General features: G+C 41.5%; 2 protein-coding genes across 8 annotated transcripts in view; one reads left to right on the top strand and one right to left on the bottom strand.

Annotated features, from left to right (window-relative positions):
• Positions 1-11,916, top strand: part of tnrc6c1 (trinucleotide repeat containing adaptor 6C1) — a 39,318-nt gene extending 27,402 nt beyond the window's left edge. For 5 of the 7 annotated variants that reach the window (XM_008416859.2, XM_017306269.1, XM_017306270.1 and 2 more), the window contains 16 exons: positions 873-1,067; positions 1,374-1,540; positions 1,726-1,803; positions 3,236-3,454; positions 3,558-3,707; positions 3,863-3,982; positions 4,141-4,224; positions 4,354-4,591; positions 4,668-4,832; positions 5,905-6,081; positions 6,219-6,368; positions 6,741-6,851; positions 8,295-8,513; positions 9,260-9,333; positions 9,424-9,563; positions 9,645-11,916. In XM_008416859.2, the coding sequence (XP_008415081.1) occupies positions 873-1,067; positions 1,374-1,540; positions 1,726-1,803; positions 3,236-3,454; positions 3,558-3,707; positions 3,863-3,982; positions 4,141-4,224; positions 4,354-4,591; positions 4,668-4,832; positions 5,905-6,081; positions 6,219-6,368; positions 6,741-6,851; positions 8,295-8,513; positions 9,260-9,333; positions 9,424-9,563; positions 9,645-10,050 (2,693 nt within the window). In that variant the 3' untranslated portion in view covers positions 10,051-11,916. The remainder of the gene's footprint in view (positions 1-872; positions 1,068-1,373; positions 1,541-1,725; positions 1,804-3,235; positions 3,455-3,557; positions 3,708-3,862; positions 3,983-4,140; positions 4,225-4,353; positions 4,592-4,667; positions 4,833-5,904; positions 6,082-6,218; positions 6,369-6,740; positions 6,852-8,294; positions 8,514-9,259; positions 9,334-9,423; positions 9,564-9,644) is intronic. The other 2 variants (XM_008416860.2, XM_008416863.2) reach the window with 2 other exon arrangements.
• Positions 11,917-16,200: 4,284 nt separating this feature from the next.
• LOC103469286 (uncharacterized) lies at positions 16,201-20,038 on the bottom strand. The gene is made up of 4 exons (XM_008416864.2): positions 19,816-20,038; positions 18,831-19,187; positions 18,654-18,760; positions 16,201-18,568 (listed from the first exon to the last, which is right to left on the bottom strand). Exons 1-4 carry the CDS (start codon positions 19,862-19,864, stop codon positions 18,356-18,358), a joined length of 726 nt encoding a protein of 241 aa, XP_008415086.1. The 5' UTR covers positions 19,865-20,038; the 3' UTR covers positions 16,201-18,355.
• Between the last annotated feature and the right edge of the window lie 863 nt (positions 20,039-20,901).

Below are 20,901 nucleotides of genomic sequence, written 5' to 3'. Positions count from 1 at the left end.
AGAGAGAGAGAGAGAGGCACTTGTATATATATATATACTTGTATAGATCAAAAGCGAGAGGGGGTACCCAGTAGACGATACATACTGTTGAAAAATAAATTTGAAAGTAAATGGGTTTTTTTTCCTGGAGCACTATTGAAGACATATTTTACAAAGTGCTTTACAGAAAATGCAAAATAAAACAACCAGAAAATAGAAATCAAGTTGTAAAACAGCAAAACACTGCAGACAGACCCAAGAACCAAGGATGGCTCTGTCAAATATTTGGATAAAACTATTTACAATAAAAACTTTTAACTTAACAATTGAGGTTTCAATCTTTACATGAGAGTCTGATATTTAGCTTAGCCAAACAATGGCTCATTGGCCAGATTCAAATACGGTCACTCTTGCTATAATTTTAGGAATGCACTATATACAGGCACTAACATCAGTATCAGCCAATATTAGTTATTTTTTTGACATATCTGTACTGGTCTGACAAATAAAACTGGACTTATTGTACCAACTGATATGTATTGCCAGCTTGTGGTAGAGGTTTGGTCATGTAAAGAAGTCAGAGACGTGGTCTTTTTTTTTCAAGGTGTCAGTGGAGTAGTAAAATATATATAATATTGGTAAATATCAGTTATCAGCCCTAATGGCAAAAATAATGTCAGATAGAGATACCTGCATTTTCATATTGGTGCATCCCTAAATAATTTGATATAAAATGGTTATCAAAAAAGTCTCATTTGTCGCCCATACTTTCAGACTTATGAGAAATCCTCAAATCTGCTAAAATCTCCACGGATGCTAAAGATGTTTTCTGGATACGAATCGTCTTTGAGGTTTTCCACGTTGACAAGCTGCTGTCCTTGTGCGACCTCCAGGTTGGGGAGAGCTTCCCAGCTCCCACACAAAATCTGAGAGCTCTTGGGGAGAGCCGGCACCCTCTCCAGTCAGCGTGGATAATGGCACATCTGCTTGGGGCAAACCGAGCGGAGGCGCCGGAGGCTGGGGAGATGGCAACCCAGACAACTACGGCAGGAGCAACCCAGCGATGACGGCAGCGCCTGGCAAACCTGGTAAAAGTAAAAACGCTGCGTATCTGATCCTGCTCAATGTTTCTGAAGAATAATCTGATCCTCTGCTGACTCATTTCAAGAAAAGCAAGAGTTTTTTTTTGTGTGATGAGTCAAGGACATCAATATGACAGGGTTGCAGCCCTTTGGATTCCACGCATTGAGCTACAGTGACACCTAGTGCCTATTATACTTCAATGATCATGCTACCACTATTAAATTCTACCAATGCATTTTGTTTCGCAAAAAATTTCACACGTGTAATGTGTCTTATAATATGTATTTATTTTCCTTTTGTGTACTTTGTAGCCTCCAAACCTATGCAAGATGGATGGGGAGGAGGAGGTGAAGAGCTCAGCCTTTCAGGGGGTCAGTGGGACTCTGAGGAGGGAGACATGTGGAACAGCACAGCCTCCCAGGAGAGCAACTCTTCCTGTAACTCCTGGGGCAACGCATCCAAAAAAGTCCCACAGAAAGTACGAAGCTCTTGCTACAAACTCACTGTGGATGTTTTTACTTAATAATCTCTCATTCAGAGTAACACATTTCATTCTTTTTAACACCTTGTAAACAAACTCTCTCAAGTTTTTATGCTCTTTTATAATATCACAATTACACAGCTTTCATATGCTGATAAGTTTCTGTTCATGTATTTCCTCAGGTAAAGATCCCAGGGAAACAGGAAGATGCCTGGATCATGAAACAGCTCATCAAACAGCTCACAGACATGGGCTTCCCTGTGAGTTGAATCATTTAGGTTCACTGTCTAAAGCCATCAGAAAGTGTAATGTTTTCCCTCTTCCAGCATTTCTTGAGTGGCTTAAATTTATTCAACAGTACATGAAATAATAAGCCTGAAAAATGTGAATACAGTGACCTTAAATTTTGAGACATCTAAATTAGTGTATTTTATTTGGGATTTTAGATGATGGATCAATGAAAAGTAGTGTATAAATTTGAAATTAAAGAGATAAAAAAAAACACATGGTCTTTTTCAAGTAAGAATCTGGAAAGTGTGCCATGCATTTGTATTCAGCTCCACTTTTTCTTATGCTTTTAAATAAAAACCAGGACAACTAAATGCTTTAAGAGACCAGCTAGAGCTGAAGTATGTGTGTAATTTAATCTCAAAGTAGTGGCAGCGATCCATACCTCAAATGGGAGAATTTCTTGAGAGGGCAGCTATTTTATTTTATAATAAAACGTTTTATTATGAAAAGACTGCCTGAAGACAAAATCATTGCTGAAAGAAACACATAAGAAGTCCTGTTCACAGTTTTCTGAGACACAGCAAACATATAGAAGATGCTCTGATCAGATGAGACCAAAATAAATAGAAAACTAACTATGAAACACGGCAGTGGCAGCATCATGCAGTGGAGATGCTTTTCATTGAGACTGAGATGAAGGTTCACCCTCACCAGGAGCGAGCCAAAACATGCAGCCAGAGAGATTTACCAACACGTTCTTCTTTGTGTATCACTGCAAGTAGCATCACGATGTTCCCAATGCATGGCAGCCATGTTGGATTTAGGAGTCTGCTTTGGTGAAAGGTATCCCCTTTTACCTTTTCACATAGTCTTTTGCTTGTATTTCCTCTCTGAGCGTAAAGGTGAATAATTCTGGGGACAAATACAGTTCACAATTAACAGGATCCTTCAGCCACACCTGCATGCTGGTGGATTAATAGGAAAGTTTCCTTTACTTCTTCTTATCTATGTATTTTTTATGAATTAAGAGACATGTCACTATTGTTGTGGAGCTTGTAAAGTGTTGTATTTAATGATGTGATGTTTGGTGAGGAAAGCTCGAGCTCTACTGGTTTAGATTAAAACATGTTTTTATAGTTTCTGTATGTGTTATTTTTCTGCCACAACATAATTATGCACTTTCTGTTGGTCTGTCGCTTACAAGTCTAATCAATTACATTAAGGTTTGTGGTTGTAGCAAAAAAAACCCCCTGAAAAATCAAAACCATTGTGAATACATTTGCAATATACTGCACGAGTGACACGACCGCTCATGTTTTTTTTTTTGTGCAAACAAACGCAGCTCGGTGCAGCGTCGGCCGTGTGCTTCGTTTCGGTGCTTACGACATTGAAGTGGTTCGTGTGGTCGTGTCGCAGCTGCAGCACTGATGGTTTGTGTTTTTTTGGGGGGGTTTTTTCCAGAGAGATCCAGCAGAGGAGGCTTTGAAGAGCAACAATATGAACTTGGATCAGGCCATGAGTGCCCTGCTGGAGAAGAAGACAGAGCTCGACAAGCGTGGGATCGGGACCGGCGGCCACGACTACAACAACGGGCTCATCAACAAACCCATGAGTTGCCCTCGGCCTCCGCTTCTCTCCAAAGACCCCTCGACAGACCCTCGCCTGCCCTTCATTGATAAGGTGATTGACGCTAATGTATGTGCAAATCCGAAGGCAACTCGAGTGGAAATGATGGCGGGGAGAAATTAGGGATCACGCTGACGGGCTGTGTTGGTTTTTCCAGCAGATGCAGAGTGGAATGTTTGGTGGTGGTGGAGCAGCACAAACCCGGGCCATGCAGCAGCCGCAGCCGCCTCCTCAGCCACCAGTGCCGCCTCTCAGCTCCTCTCAGCCTAGTCTACGTGCGCAAGTGCCTCAGTTTCTCTCCCCTCAGGTAGACTTACACTTAGGGAAAAAAAACATTTACTTCTGTACGTAGCTTCTCTCTCTACATGAGCTAAATAGTAGGTTGAGTGTAAAAGTTTTTCCAAGGAAAATATTCAAAGTTTTTACTTAATCAGGTCTTGTATGTCCATTGTGCCGTCACAGGTTCAAGCACAGCTCTTACAGTTTGCAGCAAAAAACATTGGTCTGAATCCTGCACTTTTAACCTCACCAATAAACCCTCAACATATGACCCTTCTGAATCAACTTTACCAGCTGCAACTGGTGAGACTTTCAGCTTCTTCTGCTTCACCTTTCATTAGATGTATCAAAGTGTAACCCAATCATTCTTGAAGACTTCCCTTCAAGCTGCTCTTTGTTATTATGAGGGTAAATATTTAAAACCTTTAGAGATTTTAACCAATTTGTCCCCTTCTCCACAGGCATACCAGCGTTTACAAATTCAACAGCAAATGTTGCAGGCACAGCGCAATGTTTCTGGCCCCATTCGACAACAAGAGCAGCAAGTAGGATTTTCTCTGAGCTTCTGTTCTTTCTTCCACTTCGAATCACAGAACAATTTGGTGTGCGGGAGGAGACAATGCGCTGTTCTCGTGTCAGTCGTAACTGTTGTTTCTGTTGCCTCCTAATTCCAGGTTGCACGTACAATCAATAACATGCAGCAGCAGATCCAACAACACCAGCGTCAGCTGGCCCAGGCTCTGCTAATGAAACAGCAGCAACAGCAGCAGCCGTCCCACTCTGGCCTGCATCCTGGTGGGGCCAAATCCTCCCTGGATTCATATCCAGGTCACCCCCAGACTCCAGTCTTACCTGACCTGCAGACCAAAGAGCCGCAGTCATCTCCCAGCACCTACAGCCCCTACGCTCTCTGTAAGTGTTTTGAGTGTGATTTTAAGGGAAGTTGTGCTTTTACCGCGTCTCTCATGTGATCTTCTGGTGCCTCCAGCTGGACTGAATCCAAACATGAATCCAAACTGTATTGACGTGGGAAGCCTTCCTATGAAGGACCCACCGCTACCACAGTCCCGGCTGTCGCAGTGGACACACCCAAACTCCATTGAAAGCCTTTCTGGAAACTCGTCTCCTCTCGAGCCCAACCTGGGAAAACATGGTGAGAGGAGAGCGGGGAGCCGATCAGGGCGGGGAAGTTTTTAGTTTAGAATTCAAAGGTGTGTTTGTTGTTGTGTTAGTTTCGGGACGTCGCGTGGTGAAGTGGTCAGAGTGGGTGCCACGTATACAGAGGCCGTAGACCTCAAAGCAATCCCATGTTTGACTCCTGTCCTCTGTTCCTTTGCTACATGTAAAAATAAAGGCCACTAAAATAAAGAAAACAAAAAAAACATGCTTAAAGACGGTGACAACTCTGCAAAATGCTCACTTTGAACTGGAGTTTCTACTGTCTGCAAAAGAATATTCAGTTTTACACTGAATATTGGTTTGAAGTTTGAATTTTGAGCTAGACACTGTAAGTCCAACCTGTCTTAGTTAAAGGTTTTGAATATTTGTGTCTGTAGATCTGTGAAAATAAATTAGCATTTTAAGTTAAAGTAAAACCACAGATCTGTTGGTTTTGACCTTGGTGTTAATTTGGTGAGAGTATTTGGAATAGCAACAGGGACATCTGCTGGTGTTGAGTTGATATAACCATCAAATTAAGCACAGTTTGTGTAGATAATATATTTTTATTTTAACTCACTAAGAGTTGCCCAGAGGAAGAAAATTAAAAGGCTGGGAAAAGGGCAAAATAATATTGTTTTTTTTAATCCAGATACAATAGGAAGAACAAAAAGATCTTCAAAATATAACAACGGAACGAACATTAAATGTTTTTATTTGTATGTTTTAGGAGTCCGGCTGATATTTTTCAAGCATAAGTCATTTTAGTAGGTAGAAAATATATGAATTGTCCAAAAAAATTGTCCTGCTCTCTAAAGTAAAGCTCATATAAGGTTGTTGATTCTTTACCATCCTATAGCACAAATCAAGTTGTAAGTCTGCAATTAAATTCTGATATTTTTAAGATAATATTTCAAATATTCTTCAAATATAATCTTATTTTTGATTGTTAAAACATAGGTACACATATGTTATTATTTACCCTGGAAGGTACAATCCCAAAACATTTCAGTTTCTTGTATTTCATTCTCTAAATTTCTCACACGGTACCTTCATACGTTTCTCAGGAGCCAACCTCGGCCCACCTGGAAAGCCTCCTCAGATAGACGACTCCTACAACCCCTACAACCTGATATCAAGTTCAGAGTCTCCGACCAGCCCGTTGGTTCCTCCGGAGAGCTGGGGTCAGGGCAAGAACAGCAGCGACAAGATGGCCAACGGGACCAATATCAACTGGCCTCCAGGTTGGTAACAGCTGGTGGATAGCGGTGCCATTTTATATTCCAAGTCAGTTTGGAAGCTTTTTGCTTGATAAACATGAAAAGTAGTTACAAATGTTTGTTTTTGTGCTCATTTTTTTTTGCTGCATGTGTTGCTTCAGAGTTTTGTCCTGGCGTTCCCTGGAAGGGTCTGCAGAACATCGACCCTGAGACCGACCCCAACGTGACTCCAGGCAGCGTCCCCAGCGGACCTACGATCAACACCAACATCCAAGATGTCAACCGTTACCTGCTCCGGGACAGAAGTGGAGGTAAGACCAAAGGTCAAGGTGGTTCTTGAAGTAGAAATAATAATAATAATACAATTTTAAAAAATCTTCACTAAAGTTTGAAAAATGTTTTTGTCACAATCCGAGGGCTTCTTTTGTGTGTTTCTGCAGTATTTTTAATAAGCAGAAAACAAAAACATTACATCCAGCCGCTGCTATCAGAAAACCTGCTTCTTCTCTTTTGTGTTCTTCATTTTCCTACTTTTAACTTCTGCTGTATCCATTGTCACTTGCAAGTTGACGCTTCTCTGATCACCATTTTCAGTGTTTTTTTTTTTTTTCTTTATACCATTTTCTCTCTTTGCTACTTTTTCTTTGTTTGTCTTTTTGTTTGTGTTGCTGACATCGGCTCAGGCTCCTCTCCCACCTCATCTCAGAGCGAGGCTCTGCCTCCGTCCACCGATTGGCCAGTCAGTGCCTACTCTAGCTCGTTCAGTCTTTCTTCCCCGGAGATGGACGACGCAGGTACATGGCTTATCCACAAACCCCTTTCCTATTACGTTGCAGTGACTGAATCCCTGCAGACAGGCATCATTCTCTCCTCTAATATGCCTTGAAACAGTATTCAGAGGTATTTACAAAAGTGGCTTTATGGAAGAGCGATGAGAAAAAAACCTTTGACACAGAAGGATTTTGGCTTTTATGACAAACTCTGTGTGACAAAAAAGTAACTGTGCGTAACCCTAAATGCAGCGTCCCTGCCTGGAAGCACGGTGGTGGCAGCATCATGCAATGTAAGCTTGTTGATTCGAAACTAAATAATGATAAATGCAGAACAATCCTGGAAGAAAACTTATCAAATTCTGCAAAATATTAGAGAAAAATTTACCTTTCAACCCAAACATTGTAACACCCAAAGCTCCAGCTATTTACAGGAAAAAAAACGTCATTGATGTCATCACTCCTTGTCAAACATGGCTTCCTGCTGGATTTATTATCCACAGTTTTAATCTGAACTCATATGTTATCTGAAACGTCTGAAGCAGATCGGAGTTCAGACTGTTCCAGTATTTAGTCATGAACGTACTAGAAGTTTTTGTTGTTCCTTTGTTTTTTCTTTTTTCATTACCTTAATTCTTTCCTTCTTTGTGTTCATCCTTTCTTCCTCTCCTTCCTGTTATCTTGCATTAATCCCATTTTTCATTCTTTTCTTATTTTGTCCTTCCTTGTCTCCTTCCTCCCTCTCTGCCTTATGTCCATCCTTGTATCCTTCTGTCTTGTCTTTACTCGATTCCTTGTTATTTTTGTTTCCCTCCTTGGTAACCAGTGTCTCCTTTCTTACTTCATACCGTCTGACTTTTCTTCTGTCTGTTCTTCCTTCCTTCTGCCCTTCATTCCACACATCCTTCCTTCCTTCCTTCCTTCCTTCCTTCCTTCCTTTCTTGTATAAATTCTTCTTTCATTTCTTCCAGTTAATGGATTTTCCAGGTTTATTGTTCAAAGCTTGCCAAATGTGGAAGTAAACTTAAAAATCCACTTTACTGTTCTTTTTTTTGTTTTAAAATGAGATGAAATGTGTTTGGAAAGATCAGTTAGGAGGAAAAAAGGTGATTTTAAAAATCTCAGCATTACAGCGAGAATTGGCATTTTTCACGAATTGATCTCCCAAACCTGTTTTAAATCAAACACTTACTGTTTTCTTATTCCATATTTTTATGTTACACCAAACATTTATGTGCTTTCACTGTGTGACAGGAAATGACCACAAGAAAATATACCAGTATTCTCCTCATACCTTTTTTTATAGGCTACCTGGTAGTGCTGGCATCTGTATTTACTCAGAGGTTGGAGTTTACTTTGGACAATTTTAAAGAACTTGACCGTAGCGTCCCTCCTTGGGGAGAATCTGTCTTTCAGCCTTCTGGTGTTGTAAGCCAACCTCCTCCTTCCTCTTCTCCATCCATCCAGGCAAACTGTCAGAGATGAAATCGACCTGGTCTCCAGGTCCCATCTCTCACAGCCAGGCGTCTCTGTCCCACGAGCTTTGGAAAGTCCCCCAGGGTCCGCGGAGCAGCACCACGGCTCCTTCCCGCCCCCCGCCCGGCCTCACGAACACGAAGCCCTCCTCCACCTGGGGCGGAAGCTCTCTGGGTCTGGCCCAAGGATGGAGCAGCTCTTACACCACAGGTAGCGCTTTACTGGCGTGAGTTTGGTTCTAGTACACTGCAGAAAACACAAAATCTTGCAGAGTATTGTCTTGTTTCTAGTGCAAATATCTTAGTACGCTTGAAATAATTGAAAACTAAATTACAACTAATTTGAGCAAGATACAAGAGTTTGTTTTAAGTCAGTAATTCCTTAATATTGGTTTAAAAAGGTACTAGATAAGGGATATTAAGAAATTATTGACTTTTATAACAAGCTCATATTTGTTGCTAAAAAGTTACTTGTAAGTTCATTTTGTCTTATTTCAAATGTCCTAAGATATTTACACTAGAAGCTAAACAGGAAATACTGAGTAAGATTTTGTGATTTGCAGTACAGAGCTGGAGAAACAGACATCAAAGTGTTGCTCTGTTCCAAAACGTGGAGGTTCAGTCCTGGAGCTGTACTTATGATTTTGTGTAGTAATAAAGTGCTGAAAGAGTAAGAGGTGTCTCTTACTCTTTGAGCACTTTATTACTACACAAAAACATAGAAGTGTCTCTATGTGGCCTTCATCACATTGTTGAGCGTTCAGAGCGGGCGGGTCTAAGCAGGAGTCGTAATCTTGAAAATATGAAGATGACTTGTTGTGGTTGAACATGTCAACTGAATTTTTAGTGGGGGTTTTTTTTATCAACTCCACCCATCCACCTTTAGACTTTTCTGGTTTCACAGCAACCTGAAAAGTATGAAGCTGTGTGTAAACAGACATCTCCCTCTCATCGCAGCAGGTACCACATGGAGCACGGACAGCTCCACCAGGACCAGCAGCTGGCTGGTTCTGAGGAACCTGACGCCACAGGTAACCGTTTCCTCCCAGGGTTTCTCTCTTCTCACGATGTAGGAACTGACTCCTCAATCGGGGGATACCTTTTTTCTTTTTTTTCCCCAGATTGACGGTTCCACTCTGCGTACGCTGTGCATGCAGCACGGCCCCCTCATCACATTCCACCTCAACCTGACACAGGGAAACGCCGTGGTTCGCTACAGCTCCAAGGACGAAGCCGCCAAAGCTCAGAAGTCTCTGCACATGTACGTCGCCGAAGCTTTAGAGCGTTATGAGGAGCTCACTTTAAAGTGTTTAACGCTTGAATCGTCTGTGTCTCCGTGCAGGTGTGTGCTGGGGAACACCACCATCCTAGCAGAGTTCGCCGGGGAAGAGGAGGTGAACCGCTTCTTTGCACAGGGCCAGTCGCTCGGCGGGACGACCAGCTGGCAGGCCTCCCCGGGAACCAATCAGACCAGGATGGGCGGATCTGGATCCGGAGTCGCTCATCCCATCGGTCACTCACCCCACTGGAACAACAACAACAACAGCGGCGGTGGTGGCGGCGGCGGCAGCAGCGGCGGGCTCGGAGCGGGTGGAACTAAAACGGGCGGGGAGTTGCTCTGGGGAGGCGTTCAGCAGTATTCCAGCCTGTGGGGACCCCCGAGCGGCGAGGAGGGACGAGTCATGGGGAGCCCCACGCCAATCAATACGCTGCTGCCTGGCGACCTGCTGAGTGGAGAGTCCATGTAGGAGGGGGAAAAAAAACTGACAAAGAGGAGCAAAAACCTTGCAAATCAGTGTGGAGATAATCAAGTGTGGATGTGAAGACGAGGAGGAGAGAGACGAGAGGAGGACAAGGCTTCATATTCGCTGCTTGGCTTTGTCTGCCTCCTCTGCTCTTTTTTTTTTTTTTTTGCTCGTGTTAAACGGCATTTCAGTCGCAGTTGTTTTGTGGTGAGTTTCGGATCCCGGCGTTTCATTTATCAAAGAACAAAAGAAAAAGACAAAAACGTTTTACAGAAACAAGCGGGGGGTGAGGGTCGCTGTTGTAAACAAACTCGAGTCAACTGACATGGCGACAAGCTGCCATCTTTATTCTGGTGGGATCCCTCACTGCCTTTCCAGGCAATCATAATGCACCTCAGAGATCCATGGAGAAAGGCATCATTCCCAAAGTTCTAACAAAAACCCGTCAATCAGAGTGGGTGTTGCACGGTCAGTCGGTCCAGACCCAACAACATTTGTTTCTGTCAGCACTAATTTTAGCCTTAAACTGTTTCCTGCCCTGCTATCCACGCTCAACTCTTTACTCGGTAAAGAAGCTTACGGAGAACTTGCACACCCTTATTTCTGAGCCAGTGAAACCTGAGTGGAAAGTACATGCTGCTGCAGCTCACAACGTCAGTGCATTTGAGTTTCTTTAGTTTTTTTCCCCCGCAGTCGGATCAAGTTCCCACCAACAAACACATCGCTCAAAGGGAATGATGCAACTTTGTTCGCCTTGCTCAAGCCATTTATTTTTGTAGTATTTTTTTTATGACTCGTTTTCTTGAACCATTGCAAGCAAAGCTTAAAAAAATGATGTTATTCAAATGTGTCTGTCGACCGTATCTGGTGGGTGGATGTACATATGATGAGATGAACCACTGCTAATACAAAGGAACTGTAAAAAAGACAAACATGATGATGCACCTCAGCCTTTTTATGGGCTCTTTTATGTTTTTTTTTTTTTTTGCAGTTTGGTCTCGACCTGTCTCAGCGACATTTTGGGAGAAATTAAAGAAGAAGAAAAAACAACCTCAAATTGTTCCTTCCCCTCTCCGCCGCGCGCCCACTCCACCTGCAAAACCCACCATTTCAAGCGACGTGCAATATAAGCCACAGACTCTACCGTCCAAGCACCCTACGACTGAGAGCAGACTGTAAGGAAAGAGTGAACTGCGAACACTTTATCTGCCCTCAGAAAAAGAGGAAAAAACTGCCACTACTACCCTTTATCTCCCCTTAGAGAGAGTGTGAACTCAGGAGAGTAGCAAGCTGGTCTTCAACCATTTTCTGTCCAAGACACAAGGACTTCGATACAAAGCACTTCTTCAGCCAGCCACCTCTCCATAAGACTTGTGTGTGTGTGATTTTATGTGTGCGCGTGTGTGTGTGTGTTTGGGAAGAAGGCAACAAACCAAATTCAGAGGAGCTTGTTTTCTTTTCCCCCTCACCCAGAAGACAAGATCACTTTTTTTTGTCCACATTTGCTTCGGTTTTAAAGGAAAAAAAAACACAAAAAAAAAGAGGCAAAGACTTGTGAATAGGTGGTCTGTTATAGCACTTAACGAGAGCGCCGCTGCTCCTTATACCCTCAATGCCAACGAACAGAAGAAAGGTGAAGCAACACTGGCAAATAAAAACTGCAAAAAGACTTCAAAGCAATCTGCTCAGTGGCTTCTCTGTGTACTTATTTTTTAACTTGACATGGATGTGAACTTTGTTTTTCCTTCTTAAGTCAGTGGGACCAGAGGATGTCAAACACGGTAGCAAAGTGAAGGGAAATGCAAAGAAAACTCAAAGCGCTCATCCTCACCTTCTTCTTCTATATATATATATATATATATATATATATATATATAAAGTATATATAAAGTAAACATCACTGTTAACATTGCAACTTTGAGAACTTTTTACGCCTTGGTGTCTGGGATCGCTCAGCTGGATCCGGCAGGGAGGATCGCCGTCTCGTCCTTGTTTTCATTGTTTTTCTTTTTGGAGGCCCAGCCAACCGGTGTGATAGTGTGGCCACTGAGTGCCTGCCTGCTGCAGAGAGCAGAGCTGCAGCAGCCCTCACCTTTTCCCCCCCACTGTCCCCCGTCGCCACCTCCTTCACCTGCCCTCCTCCCTGCTGATTCCTCCTCTCCCCTCCTCCGCCTTCACGCCGGGAGGAGCTCGGAAATTACTACTACTGCTACTATTGTCAGAGCATGTCCTCAGCAAGCACCACTTCCACTGTCTGTCGTTCTCCTGCAAACATCACTTTAGTCAAAGATCAAAGTCATTTGAGTGTTTTGGGGTTTACCTTTTGGGTTGTACTTAACTGAATTGCCATGATGCGTTTATTTTGTTGCTGAAGTTGTTGATGACAGTTTCTTGATACGCGTGGGTCAGGAGATTCTCAAACATTGGAGAAAAACACCACGGTTTCACAGTATCAAGGTACTACCAAAAGCTTTCATAACAAAAATGTGTAACAGGATCCAGATGCTCTTATTTAAACCAGAAAAACATTAATTAGACCTACTGCTGCTAAAACAAAATGACATTTTAGTCATGATTAGAATTTAGGACTACGCAATGTTTAGAAAAGAGAAGATTTTAACTTTTACTGTTGAATGTTGGGATCAATTGGAAATGACTTGTGTTTTCCCATCATTGTCCCTGAGTTTTATCATCTCTGTCAATAAGATACCTCTGTAGATATTGGCATGCAGCGTGTGGTCGCATTACATTTAACCCACCGAATAATGCATTCAGGCATAATGTCTTTTACGATTGCGGTTCTGTATCGCATTATGGTTCCAATTGCAATTTGAAATGTTGTGTTTACTACAATACATATAACTTTTTATTCCAATATAGACCTCAGAAAATATTTAATAAAACTAAATTCAGTTGTAAACTGTCTTATTATGCAGAATATTGAACCACTTTGTTGAAATTAGTCAGGCTATCTCATCTGGTAGCTAGTTTAAAGCTTTTACTTTTAGCTTTTAGCTTGTACTTTAGCAGCAATAATGTACTTCTCTTAATGATAAACGTTTCTGTGTTCATCCTATGCGAAACCAGAGAAATGCAGCCTCGTGGTTAATGCGCTGGTTAGGAAAAATATTACACTATTAAGAAAAATAGCGTTTTAAAAATCGAATGACAGCGATTTCTCACTAGGATATCACTTCTTTTTGATAATCTTGTACCTTTGTGGGAAAAGTAATGGTGGACTCTTTGTTAAGAACGATTATTGCCCCGCTTTGGATAGGAGGAGTATTATTGTCACTGCCGGCGCACGACACTATTTTCACTATTGAGCGAACTGGGTTGTATGAATTAAGCCTTAATAAGACTGATGGGTGGCTCTCCTTTAGTTTCCATATTTGGTCTGTCTGTAATTTCTGCAACCAGAAATATTTCCTTAACAGCCCAACTGAAAGATACAGTAGACCATTTTCAGCCAGCTGGTAGCAGTGCGCAGCAACAAGCAGGGGAGGGGCAACGCTGTCAATCAACGCTCCGTACGGAAAACACTGGTCACTCCTGCGCTTCCTCTAGCATGTCATTAAGATGACTCTTTACACTCTGGTTGTACCTTGATACTGGAAACCAGTCCATGCCTAGCTTCTGATTGTTTCTGATTGTTTCTGATGATCATTTCTTTTGCTTTCAAATACTGGTCTTTATGCAGTGTTCAGCATCCCTCCTGTCCCTTCCTGCCGCCTCCCGAGCAGAACCGGCGCGCAGTCCCACCGGTACGCCTCAGCAGGCGGCTAAAAGCGTAATCGGACCTTGCGTTGCGGCCGGCCTCGTTCTGCCGTGGACGGGCTTCACTCGCGCTGAACTCTGGGAGCGCTCTGTCACACTTAGAGCCACCTCGACTGACAGCAAGCCTTCCATTTCTATGCAAACGACAAAAGGAGGTGTTTGTCCGCAGCCATCCTCTACATCCGCCAGTCTCCACTTCTCCTCTCACAACTCGTACTACCAGGCAGCTTCTCCTGAAACCTCACTGGGGTCAAACGTAGGGGACACTGACAGAGAGTCCCGCCTCTCCTTAGATTGACACTAAACAACCTGCTGGAGACACTATGTGTTGCCCGTCGCTCCTTCAAGCTGATGCCAACAGGATCGCTGGTATCTACTTCCACTTTCTCACGTTGTCATTTATGTTAGAGTAAAGGAGTCACTGCTGCTGGGGCTTACCCACCGGGCCGCTGGAGAAGCAGAAGGGCAGGACAGATGATGCTGGTCTTTGAGGAACAGTGGACTGGAATATATATATTTTTTTAATTTTATTCGTTTAGCGGCTGCAGTAGGAGGAAGAGGAAGTGGGAAGGAGGTCCCTGTATGTGTCTGTGCACTGTTTATGGGTCACATCGGGTACATCTCTTTAAAAACCAAAAACATTATTATTATTTTTTTCTTTCTTTTTATCATCAAGATTTTCACAAAAACTAGAAACTACAAAAAAAAAAAAGAAGAAGAAGAAAAAAAGCTGTGCACTCAGAAGCTGAGACGCACCTCAAGTTTGGTACCAAGTCTTAAAAAAAAAAAAAAATACTACAAAAAAAAAAAACTTTGGGGACTTGCCCTCTTCCAGAGTCGCCTTGGACGTGCGTCGTTCAACAAAAAAACAAAAACAAAACAACAACAAAAAAAAACAATCACTTTTTGCCTGTGCTGTTTGTTCGTGAGATTGTTCCTGAAAACCTGCATTAATGAACTCCACACTGGACTTTAATCATGGAGCTGGTGTTGAAGTTGAGGCGTGGGGGGGAGGTGGGTCAGGGGGTCGACTCTCGGATGTGGATTTCTCGGCGCAGCACCAGCACTGAGAGCCTCTCTCCCACATCCTCATCTGCACTCTTATCTACCTGTAAAGTGTCGGAAATCGGATGCTCTCCCTACTTTTTACATGTTTTTTTATTTTTATTATTATTATTATTAATTTTGAAGGCAACTGGAGCTCGAGTAAAACCTGCTTCATAATCACAGATCAGACACGAGTCTGAGAAGGGACCCAAGAAATCAAAAGGACTGGGTTGAATATGCACATGCTAGCTCATACACAAGTATACAACCAAGAGTACATAATGGATGTGTGTGGCTAGACTTGACCTGTTTTCCCACTTTTACTCCCTTTGCTTCATCCCTTCCCATTTGTTTCCCAGATGACGAGATCATAAACATATCAGAGTAATACAGAATAATGAGAACAAATACTTGAATCAAAAAAAAAAAAGAAGCGCCAATAATGTAATGTGAACACTTTTTTTGTAGGGTTTTTTTTTTTTTTTTTATTCGTCTGATTCATACACTTCAGAGATTTTGACAGCGTCTGTTCAGAGTTACTAAAATTTGAAATGTCTGAAAACAAAGATTGATTATTACGGCAATTTTTACATCTTATCAGAGTGTTTGCACAAGGCGGCTTGTACTGTATGTATGAATGAATGTCTGTCAGGTGTAAAAACACATACAGGTGCACCTCGGTACACTGGAAGGACATCAAAACTAAATCGAACACAGATTTGTTGTGCGGTGATCAATTTTATTTGTTTATTTCTGGTCATTTTGATGATTGCTTTTAAGTGCACACTTTGACTAAGCCCTTTCAAGGTCCTGCCGAGATTATTGTCTTGAACACAAATCCACCCGTCGTCGTTCGCAGAAGTCCAGAAGCCTTACAAATATCTTTGTACCCCTTTCCAGGCTGTTAGTTTGAGATCTTGTTGCCCTACGTTGCTCTCTCAGAAAGGTACTGGTTAAGTACATTTGAACTCGGCTTTCCAAAAAGATGGTTAACAACAGTCATTATTTGAGAGAGGGGTGATTACGTTTTTACATGTACTCATGATTCAAAAACTGCTTTTGTATTTCTTCAGTTTATGTTTGTCACTTTGAAAGTTGAGTGGAAGGAAAAAGTACAAAATCAATAGGGATGATTACTTGTTACTCATAACGATCTAAATTAGCAAAAATAAGCACCAAAGGCCTAAATCTGTTAGCTTCACTTCTTTAATTGTAAGCAAAAATAAACTTTTTGACGCCATTCTGATTTATTGAGATGCACCTGTATGAGAGCTCGTGATTACTGCGGAGAGCGTCCTCCGCCTCGTATTTCTTTTCATTTCAGTATACTTTTTTTTTTTTTTTTTTGCTTGTCAGAAACTATATTGTAATGTTGTAACTAGCCTCTAGCGTTGCACTGAGTGTCGGCCTCACCCCTCACCCAGCTACATGAACAACATGATACAAGTACTGAAGGGGAGACGGGGGGACAGTTCACGTGTAAATGTTTACTCAAGGACTAAAGTAAGTGTGTGTGTTTTGTTTTTGTTTTTTTCTCATGTAATGTTTTATCTACCTTAGTGGCTTTCATTGTGGAATAATCCAAGAAAGTATGGATCATAATTGAGTATTGCACCATTTTTCAGACTGTAAACTTTAAAAAGAAAAAAATCATATATGTAAAACAAAAACAAAAAAAAATCTAAAAAATACAGCAAAAAAAAAAAAAAGTATTTTACAGACCTGTGGCCATAGATTGGAGGTAGAGGGACTTTAACGCTCCCCGAATCTGAGCAAACGGAGAGTGAAGAACGAGACATCAGACAGAGCCTGGGCTTCTAGGGCTCACCTCAGAGGTGCCTACCTTTCTGTTTTTTTTTTTTGTTTTTTTTTTCGTTTTAAGTCCTGTCATCTTTTGTTTCCCTTTTTCCTGCAAGGCCACTGACAGTTTACAGTTTTATTTCTTCAGCAAAACAAAGGAGGAATCAAACCACACGAATGTTGGAAGAAGAAAGCAAAAGGACAAATGCTTCCATTTTAAAAAAGAAAAAAAAACACTTTACACAAATGAAGATTTCCTGTGCTACTTTCAGAACTCTGGGATTGAACAGTGTTGTCTTGTTCTGTTAACCTTCTTCCTTTTGTGTTGATGTCGATTTCATGAACTTATCTGTTTGGGTTTTTTTTTTTTTATGTCGATTATGTATTATGTTTTTTTTTTTCCTTTGTAGAAAAAGAAAAGGAAAAAAAAAAGGCTCACTATCTTGCACACACACGATTAAAGTGGATCTTGTCTCAGGAAAGCCAGGGTTCCAGAGTACCAACTCCACGCCATTTTAATGTACATTTTTATGTATGATGAGTTAAAAAAAAAAAAAAGAAGAAAAAAAATGACAGAATTTTAAGCACTGAAAGTTATGGATTTCAGAAGAAAATACCTTTTCTTTTTTTTTTTGTTTCTAAATCCGTAGCAGTTACATAATAACCAAATAATGGACTTTTAAACAAAAATGGAGTGCTTTATAATATAAATCTATATATTAAAATTGCTTTACTTTTAAAAACAAAAGTGGTCAATGAGTTTGTTTAAAAAGAAAAGACAAAAAAATACAGTGAATAACATGCAAATGCTGTATGTTTGAATCTTTGTTGTGTTTTTCTTAATGAGGTCCCGTCCTGACTGAATCAGGAACATTGTGCATTAATCTTTCTGTCTCTCTCGTTCTCCCGCTGCGGGTATTATTATTGTTATTATTATTATTAATAGATTAATCAGACTTGTTTTGGAGCATTTTTGTTTCAGATCTTTTTGGAGGATGTAATGTGAAACATGAGCTGGTTGTAAAAGGATCATGAATCTATGCACAAGTGTTGGGCGGGGCAGAAGGTAAACAGGGGTCAGGGGGGGATTTTATGGCCCGCTTCTTCTAAGTGGCTGTTTTATTGCAGGGGTTCTGATGTGTTTTTAATGTGTTTTAGTTGTTCTCTAAGGGGACAAGCGGATGGGCGGGGTGAAGCCCACCACCTCCAGCTTCCCCCACCTGGTCCCTCTTCAGATTGACCTAGCGCTACATCGCCATGCTGTGTATTCCTAAACCAATGAGCATCTCACACTTTAGCACTGTGGGATTCTAGCCTGTCACCCTCACGGGTTTTTGATCTTTGTTTCCTTTCCTCAGTTTTGTGTTATGGAGGGTGGGAGGTGGGATTAGGGCTGCTTTTTTTTTTGTTTTTTTTTTTGCCTTTTTTATTTTAAATAAGTAAAAATGTTACTGAGAGTTAATGAGAAGTCAGTGGCTTGTAATGTTTTATTTTTGTTTTCTCTGTATATCTTTCTCCTCATAGAATGTGATTGTTAAATGACATGCACCGAAACAAATGTTTTCATGAACTATGGAGCTTCTTTCAAATATTAATAAAATAGCATTTTTTTTCTTGTCCGTTTGGCTGTCCTAGTTTTTATTGATCGTGTCGACGTCGCTTCCTGTCTGCGTGATGCCGAAGTTCACACTCTGACGGCCAGCTGTCGGGGACAGGCGTAGTAGTTGTCCTGTGGCTGCCGGATGTTTGGGTTGGCGTAAACTGGGAAGCGGACTTCCTCCGGTTGCGGGGAGGCCTCGTGGGTTATTCTGGGGCTTCCTGCGCTCTGCTGCTTCCTGCTCATTTCCTCATAGATGGGAGAATGAGGCTGCGGTGGGCGATGATGCCTTAATCTTCCCTGCAAAACAATTATATTGAAAACAGATCAGAGAGAAAATCTATTTGATAAATCTGTATATGAAAGGAATAAAATAACTACTCACACATTTCTCCATGGCCAATAAGCTCACTGTCAGCAGGAGAAGGCCTGCTGCTGCAGAGATGGTGAGGAGCAGAGGGATGTAACCTTGAGAGCACCCACATGACCTTCCTGAACCAGAAACACATTATTAAAATAAATCTGTCAACCTATTTAATTTATGCTACAGTGAGCTACACACCTTCCCCTTCCACCAGCAGGAAGTACCTCTGTGCCCCGAGGACGACCTGATCTGAGCTGTTCTTCTGTCTGTAACTCAGCTCCCACATGTAAAGTCCCGTATCACTCAGCTGAAGGTGGGAGATGCTAACGTTGATCCTTGGCGAGTTCAACCCCCCGCTGAGCTGCAGACGGGCCCCGTGCTCTGGGTCCCTCCTGACCGTGCTGCCCTCGGCCACAGAGAGCAGGGTGGTCTGGCTCTGGGGGCCGCGGTGGTACAGATGGAGTCCCACCAGGTGACCCCGTTCCTGCTGAGGGGTGCAGGAGAGAACCAGAGACTGGTCCTCTGCCAGCTGCTGAAAGATCACCTCTGCACAGGCTGGGAGAAAAAGTAACAAGTGTCAGCTGCTGGTAAAATACAAACAGGTTAGTTCATGAATTAATTTAGATCATGGTTTCAAAATTTCTTGCTGGAAAGTCATAGGTAGCAGAAAATTAATACTGCGCATTGAAGGAACAGAGGCGATAGACAGGATGGAGAGAAGAGCAGGACAATTCTGGAAGACAGTTTGCAAAAATCTTAAGATTGGGACAGAGGTTCACCTTCCAGAAGGTCAATGACTATGAAGATACTGCTGGAGCTACAGCTTAAATCAAAGCAGCTTCATGTGTTAAAAAATCAAATCCAGTACTGAATCAATGGAAGAATTTGTGAAAATTGCTCTTTAATTGCTTTTCATCTAATCTGACTGAACTTGAACTATACTAAGAAAAAAAGATTGAATGAAAATGTTTGGGTCTTTAATGTATAATAATCATGATAAGCGCTTCATTGCTGGAGTTAAAACACTTGATTATTGAGAGGGATGTAAATAACTTTTTACATGGTCTTTTTTTTTGTTAAAGTATAAAAAATATGATGTAATTACTTTTGTAAGTCAGAAATAAACTTTGTTATGAAACATTTTTACTGAGTGTTTCTGTGAGTTAAGTGGAAATCACCTTACCTTCAAAGAGCTGAATAAAGAGGAGAAGAAACTGTAGATGTGTCTTCATGGTGTTTGCGTTTGAACAAAACCTGACAAATATTCTAGAGTTGGGTCATAACGTAGTCGTTCCCCGCTCTGCTTTCTGCTGCGAGGCGTTTGGGACAACCCTTTGGTTTTCATTGTTCCTCACCCTGAAGAACAGGAAGACGGCCTCAAAGCAAGAGCAGCTGTTAGAACGCAGTGGTTGGTCTGCACACAGCGAGGCAGCAGATGAAAGGTCTGAAATGATGCACAGGAACAGGGTGGGAAACCACAGAGCTCGAGAAACTACTTCTACTGGAGAAAATACAAAAAACATCTTTTTGCATTTCTGAACTCACTAAATAAAAAAAAAGAAGCTAATTCTCTGCCAGCTGGGGAACCGTCCTGCAGGCCCAAAGTTTGCTTGTACTTTAGGCTGGCCCTGCTTTTTTAAGAAAAAAGGGTTGTGTTAATGTTAGAGTGGAAAATGAAGCTCAAACTTGGTATCCAAACTGATGAATTACTGCCATCTTCTGGGTCAAACCTTCAACACACTTCTGATACATATTTAACTCTTAAAAAATTTTAAAAGAAAGAAAATAATATATAGTTGAAACTTAGTTTCCCAGGCTTCCATAATCCCATTAACATTATTCTGGTTTGATTTTCATATTTTCTACATGAGAGGGTTCAATTCAAGTTACGGTGATGGATTATTTTTGCATTCAGAAGTCTTTCTTCTCTCCTATTGGCTCCTTGTTTTGACTCGAACATTGTTCTGAATGTTGTACAGGCGTTATGGTTTTGATCCATTATTTTGCTAAAGTTGCTACTGTTTTATCACTTTGATCCAAAATATACTTTTGATTTTGACCTTTTTAACTTAATATCTACATTTCCTCTTTTATTTGCTTATTTTGCCATTTTATCTGCCTTTTTATTTCCCACTATTCAAACATATGGTTGTTTGTGCCCGGAGTCTTAAGCAAGTTAACAAAGCATGTGTATATTTTCCGTTTTTAAATTGAGTCTGGGTCAGAAATAAGCTTTTTTTGTGTGTGAAAGCTGCTAATTAGGAGTAAT

This window comes from Poecilia reticulata, linkage group LG8 (assembly GCF_000633615.1).
Source record: "Poecilia reticulata strain Guanapo linkage group LG8, Guppy_female_1.0+MT, whole genome shotgun sequence".
In the NCBI taxonomy this organism is placed as follows: domain Eukaryota; kingdom Metazoa; phylum Chordata; class Actinopteri; order Cyprinodontiformes; family Poeciliidae; genus Poecilia; species Poecilia reticulata.
This window is presented reverse-complemented; position numbering and strand designations above follow the sequence as displayed.